Source organism: Ambystoma mexicanum, chromosome 4q, assembly GCF_040938575.1.
Source record: "Ambystoma mexicanum isolate Mex_15411 chromosome 4q, UKY_AmexF1_1, whole genome shotgun sequence".
Classification (NCBI taxonomy): domain Eukaryota; kingdom Metazoa; phylum Chordata; class Amphibia; order Caudata; family Ambystomatidae; genus Ambystoma; species Ambystoma mexicanum.
In genome coordinates this window covers 779,755,204-779,772,978 of record NC_090928.1, presented here as the reverse complement: position 1 = coordinate 779,772,978, position 17,775 = coordinate 779,755,204, and the positions used below count along the sequence as shown (strand labels likewise).

General features: G+C 48.1%; 1 protein-coding gene across 6 annotated transcripts in view; it reads left to right on the top strand.

Moving 5' to 3' along the window:
• Window positions 1–17,775, top strand: part of KIF16B (kinesin family member 16B) — a 3,050,718-nt gene that overhangs the window by 1,650,727 nt on the left and 1,382,216 nt on the right. For all 6 annotated transcript variants that reach the window (XM_069608346.1, XM_069608345.1, XM_069608343.1 and 3 more), the window contains one exon: window positions 12,826–12,914. In XM_069608346.1, the coding sequence (XP_069464447.1) occupies window positions 12,826–12,914 (89 nt within the window). The remainder of the gene's footprint in view (window positions 1–12,825; window positions 12,915–17,775) is intronic.

Sequence of the window (17,775 nt, the reverse complement as noted above, 5' to 3'; positions counted from 1 at the left end):
CCCAGACAATTAAGAGGGCAAACTCAATCAGACCAGTCAGGTCTCTCTATGCAGACCAACTCACCCTACCAAAAGTGAAAAAAGCGAAGGAAGAGGGGTGAGCTTCCCTACTGTTGGAATGCCCTCCCCCCAGAGCTAAGAGCACAACATTCCTACTGGTCCTTCCGCAAGGCCTTGAAAACCTGTATGTTTGCCTAAACGGGCTTCCTATCACACAGGCCATAAAAGCCATGATATATGCTACTAACCTGTACTGTTATTGCTGTATGTACTTATCACTGTATTCAATACCGCTTTAAGTTATTTTGCTTCATGTAACTGGTCTAGTAACAGCGCCCTGGTGCCTCAGGGTTTATGCGCTTTACAAATGAAAAAATGAATAAATGCATTCATAAATAAATAAAGACACCTCTACCTCTGGGTTTTAGCACAATTCTAACCAGTGCTCACAGCTTTTGTCTGTCCCCACTATATATTCCAATATATAAATGGGCCACTAGACATGGCCTTTGAGCATGAGCAGTGTGTACATATTTTTCCCATGCCGACTGTATATTTTTAAATACTAACATGTTATAAGGTGTGACCTTTGGGCGTGCCCACTGTGTATTATACAACACTAACCAACCACTAGCTATGGCCTTCGGCCATGCCCACTGTATATTATATACACTAACCAGCCACTAGCCAACACAATACTAGCCAGTGGCCACACCCATTGGCCGTGCAGACTATATATTCTAACATATTAATGGGCACTAGCTATGGCCTTTGGCCCTGGCCACTGACTACAGCTTTCAACCTTGCCCACTGTATATTTTAAAACAGTGACGGGCCAATAGGCATGGCTTTTAACTATGCACATTGGTATTTTACAACCCTAACTGACCACTAGCTATGGTGTTTGGTGACGGCCAGTGACCACAGTCTTCGTCATGGCCAAGACCACAACCTAAATTGTTATTAGGATAATCAAAGTTTTTATGAGCTAACTTATTAATTGTTATATCTAATGCGATTATTAATTTAATCTGTTATAGACAATGTAATAAGTGTTGTCATCAGTGATACTGTTAGTAATGTCATCTGTGTTCTCATACAACATATAATTAGTGATGTCATCATTCTGGTCATAGGCTTTGCGACAGGGGGTCACGAAGTTAAGGTGGGTTTAGCTGAATTGCAGGGGTTTTGTAGCGTTACATTTTCACCTTTAACGTACCTGCAACTTGCAACAAGTTTTTTTCCCTGAATGAATGACTATACATATTTCTGAGACTTGTGGAATCTGCTTAGATCACATGCTATGCATAGGCCGACATCTTGTGGAAGCTGCGGAGTACTACAGTTTTCTGTTTTCTAAAGTCGAAAAGGGACATAAACAGGGTGTGCCAGTAATATTATCCCTAGTGTGACGTCTACTGTACCCATGGTGCTTCACACGTCGAGGTCCCTCAGATTGTTTTTTCCGCCATCATAGTCGAACGCATATCAGAGTTCCTTCTTGGCTGTCACCATTGCTTAGAAAAGTTTAACTTCGTATTTCTTTCTGTCCTTTCGATATCCGTCTCCACAAGACCTTCGGCAATGGCATCAAGGACGAATTACGATCGTCAACGACTAAAACAACTCATCTCGATGATCCTTTGTCATGGCCTCAGAATGCCTCAACGGGCCTCGGCCCTCACAGTAGGGAGAGTGGGGGAGGCATATTCTTTAGTCTCATTAAGAGAATGCATATTGCCCTTTCCACACACATATTTCGCCAGGCTGCCATCCCCATACATAATGGAGAATACACCCTTTAAGTTTTGCCCTTCTTGTAATAGACAATTCCCCTGGAAAGACCTGCACCGGGTGTGCAATCTCTGTCTCCCCAGGGATCAGGCCGAAGGACATTGCAAGTCGTGTAAACGGTTCATGCCTAAAACACTCAAGGTCTGCAAAACCAAATGCTGGGCCCACTATGCCATGCAGGCTAAGGGAGCCTCCTACGACGGCAGCATCAACATCTACAGTGACGCCCAGGGCGATCGGGATCCGTCGATTCCTGCATGCAAGTCCCTGACCCCAACAGGCAGGCTGGCGGTTCTGCTACGTGGACGACACCCTGTGGCACTAGCACAACCAAGTCTCACCACACAAAGCACACCTCCCACGGCCGAAAGTCAACCACTATGCCGAATAGAAAGCCACAGACCATCTGTGTTCTCATACAACATATAATTAGTGATGTCATCATTCTGGTCATAGGCTTTGCGACAGGGGGTCACGAAGTTAAGGTGGGTTTAGCTGAATTGCAGGGGTTTTGTAGCGTTACATTTTCACCTTTAACGTACCTGCAACTTGCAACAAGTTTTTTTCCCTGAATGAATGACTATACATATTTCTGAGACTTGTGGAATCTGCTTAGATCACATGCTATGCATAGGCCGACATCTTGTGGAAGCTGCAGAGTACTACAGTTTTCTGTTTTCTAAAGTCGAAAAGGGACATAAACAGGGTGTGCCAGTAATATTATCCCTAGTGTGACGTCTACTGTACCCATGGTGCTTCACACGTCGAGGTCCCTCAGATTGTTTTTTCCGCCATCATAGTCGAACGCATATCAGAGTTCCTTCTTGGCTGTCACCATTGCTTAGAAAAGTTTAACTTCGTATTTCTTTCTGTCCTTTCGATATCCGTCTCCACAAGACCTTCGGCAATGGCATCAAGGACGAATTACGATCGTCAACGACTAAAACAACTCATCTCGATGATCCTTTGTCATGGCCTCAGAATGCCTCAACGGGCCTCGGCCCTCACAGTAGGGAGAGTGGGGGAGGCATATTCTTTAGTCTCATTAAGAGAATGCATATTGCCCTTTCCACACACATATTTCGCCAGGCTGCCATCCCCATACATAATGGAGAATACACCCTTTAAGTTTTGCCCTTCTTGTAATAGACAATTCCCCTGGAAAGACCTGCACCGGGTGTGCAATCTCTGTCTCCCCAGGGATCAGGCCGAAGGACATTGCAAGTCGTGTAAACGGTTCATGCCTAAAACACTCAAGGTCTGCAAAACCAAATGCTGGGCCCACTATGCCATGCAGGCTAAGGGAGCCTCCTACGACGGCAGCATCAACATCTACAGTGACGCCCAGGGCGATCGGGATCCGTCGATTCCTGCATGCAAGTCCCTGACCCCAACAGGCAGGCTGGCGGTTCTGCTACGTGGACGACACCCTGTGGCACTAGCACAACCAAGTCTCACCACACAAAGCACACCTCCCACGGCCGAAAGTCAACCACTATGCCGAATAGAAAGCCACAGACCATCCTTTTATTTAGATTCACTTAAGGAATTCTGTTATTGTACCACTGCCATGCCCAGTGATACACGCCTCTTCATTAGATGCTTTGTCTTCTCACAGGAATAGCAGTCTACTCTTTCGTTTTGACACACTATAAGAAGACTGAGATTTGACCACTGCTATACCAGTGCTTTATGTCTCCCTGGGGCAAACATAGTGGTAGTAGCCCGCCGCTCGACTTGCCCCTGCTATGCATAATATGCATCGGTTCGAAGCTGGACGCTCCCAGATTTTGGGACATCACACATCGTTCCCCTATGTGTTTACAGAGCCTACAAGCTTTTGTTGGAAATGAATTACTTAGCTTCTTTTCTTGTGTGACTCCATTCGCACACGACACCACTCCGGCAGTTCGTACACACAAGTTTGCTACCATGACAACGGGAGCCTCTGACGCTAGACGCATGCGCGGGGTCCTATTTTCTTTCACTAACTTGCCACGCATGCGCAGTACATTAGTTCCGGCGAACAGCTCCACCGAGTGACCAGGATTAGCTCCGGCCATAACGGAGACAAACGTGCTATCTGTCTCCGTCCACCCGCTCTCAGGTAAGCGCTTCTACCCTTATAACGCAACCCGCCCCGTACATTGCTTTCACAGTAGGATGTCCCACGCTTCTGGTTACTTATCTGTCTACTTATATGTACTGACCCTGGCTTTCCTCTTTCTCTCTCTTCCGTACAGCTACTTTCCGAAATCAGGGAACCGTAGACAACCTATTCCACCCGGCAGCACACCAGTCCATCCAGACCCTGCTACTGCACCAGGGCCTGCGCCACCCAAAGAGGCACTTAAGGGTCTACGCCCGGTGTCCTGTCCGTGTGCACTAACTGAATTGCGCTTTATACCAAGCCCTACTACAGGGTTGGACAAGAAGTAGAGGATGTGACATTGGGATTCTCACATTCCTCTTTCGTCTCTCCTTCTCTCCTTCCTTCCTAGATTTTTACGCTCGGTGTTACTTGTCCTGATTACAGTAGGACGCTTTAATTTTCACGTGTGGATGCATCTCCAAGTAGAACCACACCTACATGGGACTGACAGCTTTTTAGAATAAAACTGGAACTCTCCCCGCCGCGGTGAAGTCCGGTGAACATACCCACAGGTTGGTCCTCCAGCAGCTCCAATATTGTATACAAATCAGATTTCTACTGATTTGGTTAATACTAATAGATCAATATCCCTGTTTTAATGTTAATTCAATCAAGCCAGCACTTTTGTGCTTTTTTAATAGAAAATGAGACCCAATTCCAGTTCTCAACCTTCTTTCCTGTTTTATTTCTTGTTTCTCTCTTGCTATCATACAGAGATCTCCAAACCTGAGGCCCAGACGAAGGCGTTCCATTCTTCAGCCGAAACGCCCCAAGGCCAAGCACAATCTGTGCACCATTGACCTGTACAACCTGATAGGGGGCACCTCCCCCTGGCGTAGACCGATGGTTTTGGTCCTCTGACTCTTCAATTGATTTGTATACTTTGATTTAACCGTTTGCATCTTCTTGAATGCAGTGGGGTAATTCTAGCACCTGGCTGCATTGAGGGATGATGCAATCAGTGTTCCTTTTCCTATTTCCCTGGTTGACAGTGTATGAATCACGAGCAATTGTTTGTATCATACCAATTGGGTACCGCTCTGTTTGAATTTATTTCTTTACATTTGTGGGTTATCCATCTCTAGGTTAGACTTACTGACTAGCCTCTGTTCAAACATGGGGACCGAGTAATTGGTCAGTACACTTATCGCAATTGTGTCAAAGAATAACGCAACCATTTTTTGAAACATATCAAAAAGCAAAACTGCATCTCTGTTTTCTGTTCAGTATGCATTTGTTTACTATTTCCTTTGCTTTACTGCACTATTAGATGTTACTAATCCCACCTACTGTGCAAACAATTAATAGTGTTGTATTCATGCCTTATTTCTCTGTTTAAGAATGAGACAGTTTTGGAGTGTATATCTATTTTCATTGTTGGTGAATTTGAAAAAACCAATAAATTGTATTTAAGTACTACTGAGCAGAAGTTATTTCCTAGCCTCTTAGCTTTGTTTTGGTTTGATGATTTAACAAGATATTTAAAGGGTATTGAGCTTACGTTTTGAAGCTCTGTGTCCAAGTTTCCTTGAAATAGTATGACTAAAACACTCCAACATTAGGAGAGTGTTGAAAAATATCTGTGGTTGGAGCCTTTCTTTGTTCCATATTGTTTCTTAGCCCTTTTTTCCTTCCACAGTAGGGGCTATCCCTTTAGTTATAAAATAGAAAGCCACAAACAGTGTCAAAGGGAAGGTCTGTGATTTCCCTGTCCTCTGGGCCATCGCAGTTGCGATCACCACACGACCAGCCACTGAAACAGACACCATTGTGGTCACGATCACCACACGACTGGCTCCTGAAACAGACAAGCAAGTCCATTTCTGACACTGTGTCTAAAGCCATGAAATTCTCACATGCCGACGACAGGGCGTTCAAAGACTCGAGGACGGCCTACAGACATGCCGACTCCTGACCGACGAAAGATGTGTTGAAAGCCTCCTCTTGGACTACACCAAGTTCGAAAATGAGCTACCTAATCAAAAAGCGCGTCCCAAAAACACTATTAAAGAGCCGGGCATCAAAGAACCATAAGTCTTCGAGGACCGAGGGAGAAGGCACTATTTTGGGGGCCATGCACTAAAAAAGAATTGCTGCACCAGAACCAATACCCATTCCCCCGGCCCCTACCCTTCTTTCCCCTGTGGTTCCAAGTTCAGCACAATGGACAGCAGAACAAATTGACAAGGTCATCAGGTGAATGTTCTCTCTCACCAATTTTCTTTGACCACCCCGGGGTCCTGCAAAACCTTCAGGGTGCTCCACATAGCGGGCCAGTAGCTACTCTAAGCAGGGCAGCAGCCACAAAGTCTTCCACCAAAAGAGCACGCACAGACGTCACACAAGCATCCACCTCACATCAGGACTTGGCGCAGCATGCTTCTTGTTACACCATGCAAAATTCCCAGGACCCTGGAATTTACACAGACGACCAAGGGAATATGGGTGATGTCGACCAATATTATGATGACGATGAGGATGTCTACTTCATCCAGTCACCAGATCATTCAGACCTACCAGTGGCGGACTCACCAGTGGATAACCAAATACAATATGGGCGGCAGAGCACTTCAAAATCGACACACAAGAGACACATGTTGATAAGGACTTTGTTGAAGATGAAAGGGGGCGTGGCTAGCTGCTATGTGAGTCAGACGTGCTCTCTGGAGGCTCCTGTTGATCCACGTATTGAGAAGCGCCATACGTTCGGTTAATAACTATAAAACAACTCAAAACAAGGTACAGGATGCTGGAACTATTGGAGAAGCTTATGGCAGCGTGAGGAACACTGGAGGAATTTACAGAGGGAGTACGACCGTGTTGGAGGGGAGCTGCCCGAGACAGAGAGAAAATGGCGGCAGAGTGATGTGACCGACTGACCTTGTTCGTCCTTTTGCCGGGCTTCTGCCGAGAAGCCCTCCTTTCGGCGCCACTGAGTCTGAGGTGGGTCCATTGGGTGGGACGGGGAGTAGGACCCCTGGACAGGGTTGCCTGGAACTAAGAAGCCGAAGAGGAGAGAAGCCAAAGACATCTGCAACGACTGAACCCCCGGTGAAGCCCTGCTGCAGCGTCTCGCCACTTTTCTCCACACGACGAGAGAAGATCTTCATCTGCAAGAGCCTTCTTCCCTTGAGCTGGTGGGGCCAACCAGTTTGCCAATCGCCTTCCCGGATCTGCCTTAGTCGAATCGCCAGTACCCTGTACTCAGAGACCGGATAGCCAGGCACCAGTCCACCTGGACCGCGATTTAAAGGAGCGTACCTTTTATTCATCGGGCAGCACCGCGGCTGGTTTTATCCCTGGGTAGTGCAGTAACTCGAACCTTCCTCCACGGTGAGAGCCTCTCTTCCTCTGCTGGATCCCCCGAACTGCAGGAACTACCAGGGACAACCGCCACTGCAGGAGCCACTTCTTCATTTATAAGGTACATTGTTCCGCCAGGCCGCCCTTTCTGCGTGGTAGTGCTAAAGGTGTTTTAAATCCTTTACCTACCTGTTGGGTTGGCCGCCCCTCTCTCTTAAACATTGTCTTTCAACTTCTGCATCCACCTTTTCAAAATCGTTAACCAAAGACTTGACTGCAGCTACAAGAACATTTTGCTCCTGGGCCCTTGCCCTGTACCACTGACTCTGGCACAGGCCTACTGACTCTGGCTAAATTTGTTAGAACTGCCTTCTCTAGATTGCTTCTCAACTAGAACTGTGTTGGTGCACCAATTTCTTATAACCACACTTTCCTCCCCACTTTAAACCTTGTGAAATGCCATTTTGCTCAGTTTTCATTTAAGTATTTGTTTTACTGATGCACTGCCTTGCTTAAACTGGTTCACAAACTTATGGGAATTGTTGCTAGGGTGTGTAAGAGGGAATTTCTGTATAACTTGTGCTTTCCCTCCCTTGTTAGAAATTGCTAGAGTGCCATTTGTGTTTGGTTTGCACTGTGCCGTTTTGCTCAGTTTTCACTCTTGCTCAAACTTGTCTGCAATTTAACTAGGGAGTTGTGTATACTTTCTTTGACCGAATTTAACTTGCTTTAAGAACTGTGACAGATGTGTTTAACTAGAAGTGTATAAAATAAATATATATATTCTTTTACTACAAAGCTTTGGTCAGTGTTTCCTTGTTCCATAGTACTGAAGGCCTGTTGTGTAAACCCTGAATACTGCTCATCTCCCTCTTGAGATAAGTCTGACTGCTCAGCCACAGCTGCCAACTAAATCTTTGTGGTACAGACTGATACCAAAGGGGATTTATTGCTCTCACAACACTTGAATCTAGTTGCCACTCGTGTTCTTCTGGTAGGGGATCTCTGCTCAGAGAGTCTGCAAGCTCAGCTGAGAGGAAACTCCATACATTAGATGTAAGGAGGGCGTTCCTTTACTGTGTAAACAAGACCAGACCACTTAGGAAAACCGACCAACTGTTTGTCTCCATAGCACCAGGTAGAGAAGGAGACCGCATTTCCAAGAATGCCATCTCCAGATGGAGAGTCAGATGCATACAACTATGCTATTCATTATCAAGCAAGACACTGCCTTTCACACCAAGATCTCACTCCACAAGGGGCACAGGAGCTACTCTGGCGTTTATCGCAAATGTCCCTTTAGACATCATTTGCAAAGCAGCTACATGGAGCTCAGTACACACTTTCCCTCAGCACTACTGCATTGACACTCGTTCCAAAGCAGATACACGGGTAAGACAAGCGGTTCTAAAACATATATTTGCTGCTGGACCTTTTCACAAACTACCACCTTCTCCTAACACTGCTCACTAATCTATGCACAGCATGTGATCTAAGCAGATTCCACAAGCCTCAGAAGAGATTCATTACTCACCGTAATCGTATTTCTGATGCTTGTATCTGCTTATATTCACATGCGCCCACCCTTCCTCCCCTGGAGAGAAGATGCATGGATGTTTATACAAACTTCTCTGATGCATATCTGCTTGGATACACCTGTACTCACGCTACACTTCATGCTACCTCGTGTCAGAAACAAAACAATCTGAGGGACCTCGACGCATGAAGGACCATGGGTACAGCGGACGTCACACTAGGGATCTTATTACTGACACGCCCTGTCGACGTCCCATAAAACATGGGTGGATTTCCAGCAAACTTGTGCAAGGAGCATTGGCAAGGATATGAAAGCATTGTTTTGCAAATGTGGCCGTGTTTTATTTTTGAACAAGTGTCACAATGTAGGTACAGAAAATTGTGATATGCCTTTTTGGTGACGGAGGTATAGCCAGTAGCCATGGGCAGTGGCCAGATTGTCCGGGTCATGGAATAAGGTCATGATCCGGAAAATCTGTCTACTGGCCATGACCACGAGGGACAACACATGGGTTTAAAGTGGTCATGTCGACCTGGGACCGGCTTTGTGGTAAAGTTGTTCGAAATTGGGTTAGGTTTGAAAGGGAATTAAAATCTGCTCGTAGTAATATGGGCCAAGGTTTCTCTCTTTGCCATCTGTAGGCTGCCATGGAAAGCAAGAGGGGCCCTGAATAGAACCCCACCTAACCTTTCCATGGTGGCCATTTTGGAAAAGGATTTTCCTTCCTACACAGTAGGAAGAAAAATCCTTTTTTAGCACCCCGGGTTCCCGCGTTGGGAACCTAGGGTACTAATGGCCTTCATCCCTCATTAGAGGGGCTGGAATGGGGGGGATAATGGTCCAGAGACCTCGTTATCCACCCTCGCCTCGGCTGATAACGTGGGCTGCTGGGCTGGTATCCACTGTTCCAGTCCCTGGAACGGGGAATGAACGCCACAATATTCCTATTAGCATAACACAAAATGCAAATGGAAATGTTGGAAAATCTTATTGCGTCTATGTACTTTACTGAGAAATGTAAAGTGGATGGAGTCTATATGTTTTTTTTAGTTCTGTTTTTTAACTTTGAACGGTGGTTCCTAAAGGAACATTTATTTTGTTGTTTTTCGGATGTATTTTTTATTTTTTGGCAGGAGAGCTTAGAATGAAAGGTGGGGAGGGAAATGAGGGAAGGGGCACCAAACACTAATATGGAGGGACAGGTGGACAGGGGAAAATGTTGCACGTGTGTTCTCTAAGGTAGGGGGCTGTGTTTCTCATGTTCCTTGATTACAGCTTCAAAAGCACTTCGAAAGTACTTTCCTCTGCAGAATGTTTTGTTGTAGTATTTGCAGAGGAATGTTGTTTTCGAAAAACCAAGAGCCTCTTTTGTTGCTTGCAAGGTAGCTGGTGGGATTTTGTGTGCCACAGAAGTAGGCTATGTGGTAAAATTATTGGTTGAGGAAGATGAGGTGGGTGAAGCCTCCTACTTGCTAAGAAAGGAACAACCTTTCTGAGAGCATTGCGGTCATTGGATTTGGTGTGGCAGCACATGGAGGTGGTCCCGCAGGATTACTGTCCAGGAGTTTGCGACTGAATACAAAGTTGCACTCAGTGCGTTTTACTTTGGCAGTTTTAGCTTTTGGTACATTCCCAACAGTGTTAAAGAACTGCCACACCCTTGATTCTCTCTGGGTGCTAGAGGTAGGCACTTCCTCTACCGCATCTTCTTAGTCCTCTTCATTGTCTAGGAAGTACTGCACTTTTTTTGTTTTGAAGGTCCTCCAGCTGGTGGTGGTGGTGGCTCTTGGGGAGGAGGGATGGCATTAGCTGATGCCGTTTTTAAGATAAATAGCAGTTTTGCTCAAATGTTTCCTAGTATATGCCATGTACTAGATTGTTAATGGATAATGAGTAGGAATAGGTGTAGGATCTGTGCAAGGGAAATTTTGAAGGTGAAAGTTCCTAGATCAATAGAAAATGCAGTTCCGAACTGTCCGCGAAGCACAGATCTTATCGCGAAGTGCAGACAAGTTCTCGGACCCGTCATCATGCCACGTGCCAGCATATAGTCATGTGGCACTGTCCGGAAGGTCCGCAATGAAGTCAGATGTTCGTAGACATCTACAGATGCAAAATCAGTTACAATAGTTGCAAAAAGTGTATAGAAGAGTTAGAAATGATGCTAGAAGGTGGAAAATGGCAGAGTTTTAAGGTGACACTTTGTAAATTGGACACACATATTGCTATATTGGGTAAGTATGCTATTAGTAAGTTGTAGGAAAATAGCATGCACTGGTAAAACTCTTGAAATTCACTGAAAAAACTTTGTTAAAGGGAAGTTATGGTTACAAGTAAAACCGATAAACTCCTGAAATTCTCCAGTTATGGTAAGCTAAGCAACGATAACTCACGCCACCACCGTGCCCTGCTAAGACTAACACCTGGGACATCAAAGATTACATCACAAATGTCATTGATGACATCACTGATGACATCACATGTGGAATTAATTTTGATGAAAAGTCCCTACAAGGGATTGTGTTTAAATTGTTGGTAACAAGATGTCAGCGGCGATTGGGAGACCTATCATGAACTACTTAATCTATTAAAGAATGTACTAATCTAAAATCATTGTATTGGAGTTTTGTTGTTAATACAGAAACCTAATCATATATAAACATAGGCAATGACTGCAGCATGCACCGTAGAAGTACAATATTTATAATCTAGTCATTTTGGATAGTACAATATTGAATGCTGCCTTATCAGAGCTTTTAGTAATGGTAAACATGTAATAACTAGCTAACAATTCATTCAAGACTTGCAGCACTTGTGCTATATAAATAATACATCTGAAGAACCACAATGCATACTAATCAGAGGCACATACAGGGAAACTAAAGTAAGGAAGAAAGAAACAGCATCATAAGAAAATGTTGATAACATTAAACTTTATCTTCATGCATACAAATGAATTGTGTGTTTGAGGCCTGCTCATTTCCCATGTATGTCCCCCATGAGTTGAGACCAAACCCTAAGGAAAGTAGTTTAAGAACATATGACAAGCTTAACGTCTAGATATATAGCACCTTTTCAATTTTAATATTCTGACTGTCAGTGAACAAAACCACCTGGCCTATATATATGTCAGTGAACAAAAACAATTGGCCCAGATTTGTGATGTCATCTTTGATGTCCTGGGTGTTAGTCTTAGCAGTGCACTTTGGTGGCGCGAGTTATGGTTGCTTAGCTTACCATAACTGGCGAATTTCAGGGGGTTTTCGGTTTTACTTGTAAACATAACGTCCCTTTAACAAAGTTTTTTCATTGAATATATATATATATATATATGCCTGTGTGCATGCAGTGCTCTGAAAATACATGGTTACTCACTTACTTTGACTGACTGATGTAGATTATGAAGTATGTTTTACTTTCACCAAAATGTATAAAGTAATTTGGTAAGTAAACCATGACACACACATCGCTAATAAAGCAAAAACAGCAAAAACAATATGTATTGTAGTCAAAAGCATCTCCTGCATTTACATCACAACACACAATTCTGTTAATGCACTGAGACTACATTTTGCTCCAACTGCTAAAGGCTCACCAGGAGGGGTATGTGCCCCGTTTGTGCTGCCAGAGCATTCAAACTTAACTTGCTCACGTCTGATTTGGTTAGCAGTTGATGGCTTTAGAAACACACTTATAATGCATCTCTATTGAGGTGTGGGGCGAATGTACTGATTATCCATTGTGAAAAATTGGGTAAACTTTCATTTAACAAAGTTTTTTCTCTTTCTGACTTTATTATTCTTTTACTTAAATTATTTCTTTTTGTCAATCGGATACATTTATTAAACATTTTTATGAAGAGGGGCGTATTTGACATAAAACATTGCTGTATTACAAGCAATCCTGAAAGAGAAATCACAAATATGAAACCCTTGGCACTGCAGAAAATTAAAGCAGATGTTTTTAATGCTTGCAAAGTAAAATCATTGTATTTTTTTAATTGTGCTTTTTCATTATCTATCATATTTCTCTACAGAGTGGACTGCTTACCTCTTTTAGCTTGTCAATGACAGATCTTTCAAAATCTTGTGAGAACCTCTCCACTGCAATGCTTTATAATCCAGGGTGAGTAAAGACAAATTGTGTTGATACTTTTAGGGGAATGGATTAAGTAATACTGTTTTAACCATATTCCAATAGGCTTAGAAACAAAAGAATAATTCCTTCAACAAGTGTCAAGGTATTTTCAATTATTGTGTATATGCTTGATTGGTAAACTATATTTTATCTTTTTTTGTAATTGTTTATTGGTTAAAACATGTTCATCCTTAACCAGTGGGAGGATAGTTCAGGGGCAACACGCTCGCCTTCGGAAGCAAGACCACATGGTGTAACACAGTTTGGATCCACGGGTCCGCGCTTAGAAACCTTTGGTTATTAAGTGCGTTATAAATAACCAATTACAACAATGTAAGATAGCCAGTGCTCCAGATAAGATTTGGAAGTGGGAGTATTTTACTCCCCATTTTTTGAAGTTGGGAGTAAAATGATTTTTTAGGGAGTCAAAATGTAAGTCCAATTCCCAATGAGAGTATTTTATAAGCAAGTACAAATATGTTTTAACTGAAAAACTGACAAGACTCATGTAGAGAAGGAGTGCCAGTTCTGCAAGAACTTGTCGGAGCGGACCATGAGTGACCGTCGATCCCGTCTCGCCAGCTGGTTGGAGAAGGGTTCAACGGGTGAGAAGAAGAAGAAAAGGTCCGAGCGGGCTTCTAAGTCCTGTGCGGCGCCCCGGCGACGGGGGCCCAACACCAGGCCAAGCGCTGCGAGTCCGCTGGCTCCGGGAGTGCCGAAAGGTCGGGCTCTTCGGTCGCCAGGCAGGGCGCACCTTCCCCGGCACCGTCAACCACGAGCCAGCGCTCCGGGTCGGGGAAGAGGATGCCCGAGACCCCGGTAAGCTTCGGGAGAAGCCCCGTCCGATCTCGGAAGAGAGGGAGCGAGGCGTCGCCCCTCCCCCTAAGGAGAAGGCCCAGGACGCACCTAAGGTGGTGAAGGCCCCTAACCAGCAGGCAAAAGCCTCTATCGAGGCGATCGCGGCGACTCTGGCCAAGCCGTCAGAGACCCCGCCAGCGGAAACTGCCTCCGGGACTAGAGTTTCCCTGCCGCCAAGGAGGGAATCCTCCTTTCAGCCCATCGTCATGGCCCCCGTGATGGAAAAAGGGGGGGGGGGCACGGTAGCCTCCTCGAGCTCGGAGTCAGCCTCGGAGGGGGAACTGACCGAGGTCGTGAGGAATCTCAAAGTCCAATTCGAGAGGGTTTGTTCCCGCAAGGAAGATCCTCGGGTGATAACCGAGGAAGACGACGATGGCGAGGAAGAGCAGCCTTCCCTTCCGACGCAGCTGGAACCTAGGCCTCAGGATAGCTTGGCGGCCATTTTGTTTGCGATCCAGTCCTTATGCTCTGAGATAAGGACGAGATTACCACGGCCCAGGCCGGAGGACCCGCAACCTGGCCCGTCGGGAAGTCCTCAGAACAAACGACGGAGGACCCAACCCTCTCCTCCGCTCGCCCCCGTAAGGCCTGCAGTTCCCTCCTCATCCTCCCACGAGTCGGGAGATGACGGTGCGGTGGGCTCGACAACGGGTTCTGACGGCGACGACGACGCCATGATCGCCAGGGTGTCCGAATTGTTCCAGCACTGCCCGGAGGAGCAGAAGAAGGAAGGTTTCCTCTATCAGCGCCGGGAGGCTAAGAGGAAGACTGTCATCGCGGTGCCTCTAATCGATGACATCTGGGAGGAGGGCCTGTTGGTACTCAAGAACCCCTCCACGGCACCAGCCAAACGGGACCGGTACGAGAAGAAGTACCGGGTCCCCGAGACCGCTCCCCTGTGCCTCAGGGCCCAGCCAACGCCAGACTCGGTCGTCTCGGCGGCGGCGAAGAAGAAAGCGGCGGGGTCAGGAGCCTCACGTCGAATTCCCCGCCGGACGGCGAGGGAAAGAAGTTGGACGCCATGGGGCGACGGGTCATTTCGTCGGCGGCGACGACGGTCAAAGCGGCCAACGCCCTGGCGATCGTGGCCCGTTACGACAGGGAGCTCTGGTTTAAGCAGGCCCCCATATTGGACTTCCTACCGGACGACAAGAGGTCCGAGGCCCTGGAAATACTTCAAGAAGGCGAGGTGGCGTCGGACCACGCCATAACGGTGGCAACCGATATTGCTGATACCGGGTTCCGCCAGTTGGGCAACGGAGTTTGCCTACGACGACGGGGTTGGCTCCGGGCGACCGACTTCCATCAGGACGTCCAGACTAGGGTGTTGGACATGCCGTTCGACGGCAGCAACTTGTTCAGGAAGGCAGTGGACGAATCCCTCCAAGCCATAAAGACGGACACGGAGACGGCCCGCGCCCTAGGAGCCCTTAAGCAACGACGGCCCTTTCGGAGCTCCGGAGGCAGACAGGGGGCCTCCAAGGGATCCAGCGGTGGCTCGTCGTCCTACCGGCAGGCGGCGCGCTCCTCGTCTCAGGAGGCCTACAGTGGTCGCAGCAAGCAGGGAGCGCCTCGCCGCCTTCGGCTAGGTGGCCAGGGCGGCAAGGCCACCACCTCCAAGCAGGACTGAACCGGCCGTGGCTTCGGGCCCCCACCGAAGCACCCCGGTGGGAGGCCGGCTGACGAAGTTAGTCGGCGTGTGAAGTCCATCTCCACCGACCGTTGGGTGCTGGATACCCTGGCAAGAGGACACTCTATCGAATTCCTGAAGAAGTGCCCTCACATTCCACCTGGTGCCAGGAAGGAAAATCACGTCCCGCAACTGCTGTTGGAAGTACGGGCGATGCTCAAAAAAGGCGCCGTCGAGCTCGTCCCGAAGAGGCTCCGGGGTGTACTCAAGGTACTTCCTCGTCAGGAAGAAGACAGGCGGCTGGACCCCATCCTGGACCTTCGTCGTTTGAACACATACATCAGGTCACAAAAGTTGAGGATGGTCACCCTCCAGCACGTGCTGGGACAGCTGGAGGAAGGCGACTTTCTATCGTCGCTGGACCTGGAGGATGCTTACTTCCACGGTCCCATCCTCGGAAGTCATCGAAAGTTCCTCAGATTCGTCGTCCAGGGACGCCACTACCAATTCAGAGCACTGCCGTTCGGATTGAAGTCGGCCCCCAGGGTCTTTACCAAGTGCCTAGCACCTGTGGCGGCGCGGCTGCGCCTGCAGGGGATTCACGTTTACCCCTACCTGGACGACTGGCTCATCCGCTCAAGGACAAGGGAACTCGCCGTCGAACACACTGCGAGGACCGTCCAGCTACTCACAGACCTGGGATTCGCCATAAACTACCCAAAGTCCCACCTGGTGCCGTCGCAGGTGGCCCTGTTTCTGGGAGCGAAGCTCGATACAGTGAGGCGCCTGGCGGCACCGTCGGAAGAACGGACGAAGACCATTCTGGGCAAAGTGCAGCGCCTGCTAGCCACGGACGTGGCCAGGGTGAGGTCCATCAAGTCCCTCCTGGGGATGATGTCCTCTTGCATCTACCTGGAGCGCCTCTGCAGACTACGGATGCGCCCTCTTCAAGAATTTCTCGACGCCCGTTGGATGCAGGCGACTGGCACCTTCGAAGACAGGCTCCCCCTCAACGAGGTGTTCCGGCGGGCGATTCAGTGGTGGGGCGTTCGAGCGCACCTCACGGCGGGCACGGACTTTCAGACGCCGGCGTACCAGGAGACGGTGACGACGGACGCTTCCCTGGAAGGTTGGGGCGCCCACACCGGAGATCTCCACGCAAGAGGCCTCTGGCTCCCGGAGGAGAAGCTCCTGCACATCAACATCCTGGAAATCCGAGCCATGTTCTGGGCTCTCAAATCGTTCCTCCCGTCGATCAAAGGGCAAGGTGGTGCAGATCTTCACGGACAACACCACGACAATGTTTTACATACGGAAGCAGGGAGGCACCAGATCCCCAGCCCTATCCAAGGAGGCACAGGATCTGTGGCACTGGGCGGTCGCCCAGGGGATGTTCCTGGTTCCCTTCCACCTGGCAGGAGAAAGAAACACCATCGCCGACTCGCTCAGCAGGGAGCTGCGCGCGTGTCACGAGTGGGAGCTGCACCAGGATCAGGTGGATCAACTCTTCCGACGATGGGGCAAACCCCAAATCGACCTGTTTGCAACAGCGACGAACTCGAAGTGCCAGAGGTTCGCCAGCAGGTTTCCCCAGCCGAGAAGCATGGGCGATGCGTTCTCGTTCCCTGGGATGGCCTATACCTGTATGCGTTCCCTCCGTTGCCGTTGCTGTTTCGACTCATCAACCAGCTCAAGAGGTCCCGGTGCAGGATGATCCTCGTCACACCGGCGTGGCCGAGGCAGATCTGGTTCCCGGACCTTCTGGACTTGTCAACGTTCCCATCCATCAAGCTGTTGGCCGACGCGGACCTTCTCTCCAGAGAAGGAGGCGCCATCTTCTACCACGACCCGGCGTCGCTGAACCTGCAGGCTTGGCTCCTGCAGCGCTAGCGTTTGGAGGCTACGATATACCGGCCGACTGCAGAGAGGTTCTTGCAAAGGCCAGGGCGTCCTCGACTCTCAAATGCTACGGTCACAAGTGGAAGAGGTTCTCTATCTGGTGCTATCTGCCCCTCAAGTGCTGCCGTACTTGCTATCGCTGGCAAAGGCTGGGCTGGCCCATGCCTCCATTAAGATTCATCTGGCGGCGATCTCCAGATATACCAGAACCACAGGACGGACGTCCCTGTGGTCCCATAGACTGGTAAAAGAGTTTATTAAAGGACTGTTCCGGTCGTTCCCGCCGGTGAAGGCCCCGGCCCCGGCGTGGGAACTTAACGTGGTGCTGACCAGGCTCATGGGGGCCCCCATTCGAGCCGATGCACTCCGCACCGATGAAGTTTGTGTCTTGGAAGACTGCATTCCTGGTGGCCATTACCTCCGCACGACGGGTGGGAGAGATCCAGGCCCTATCCTGCAAAG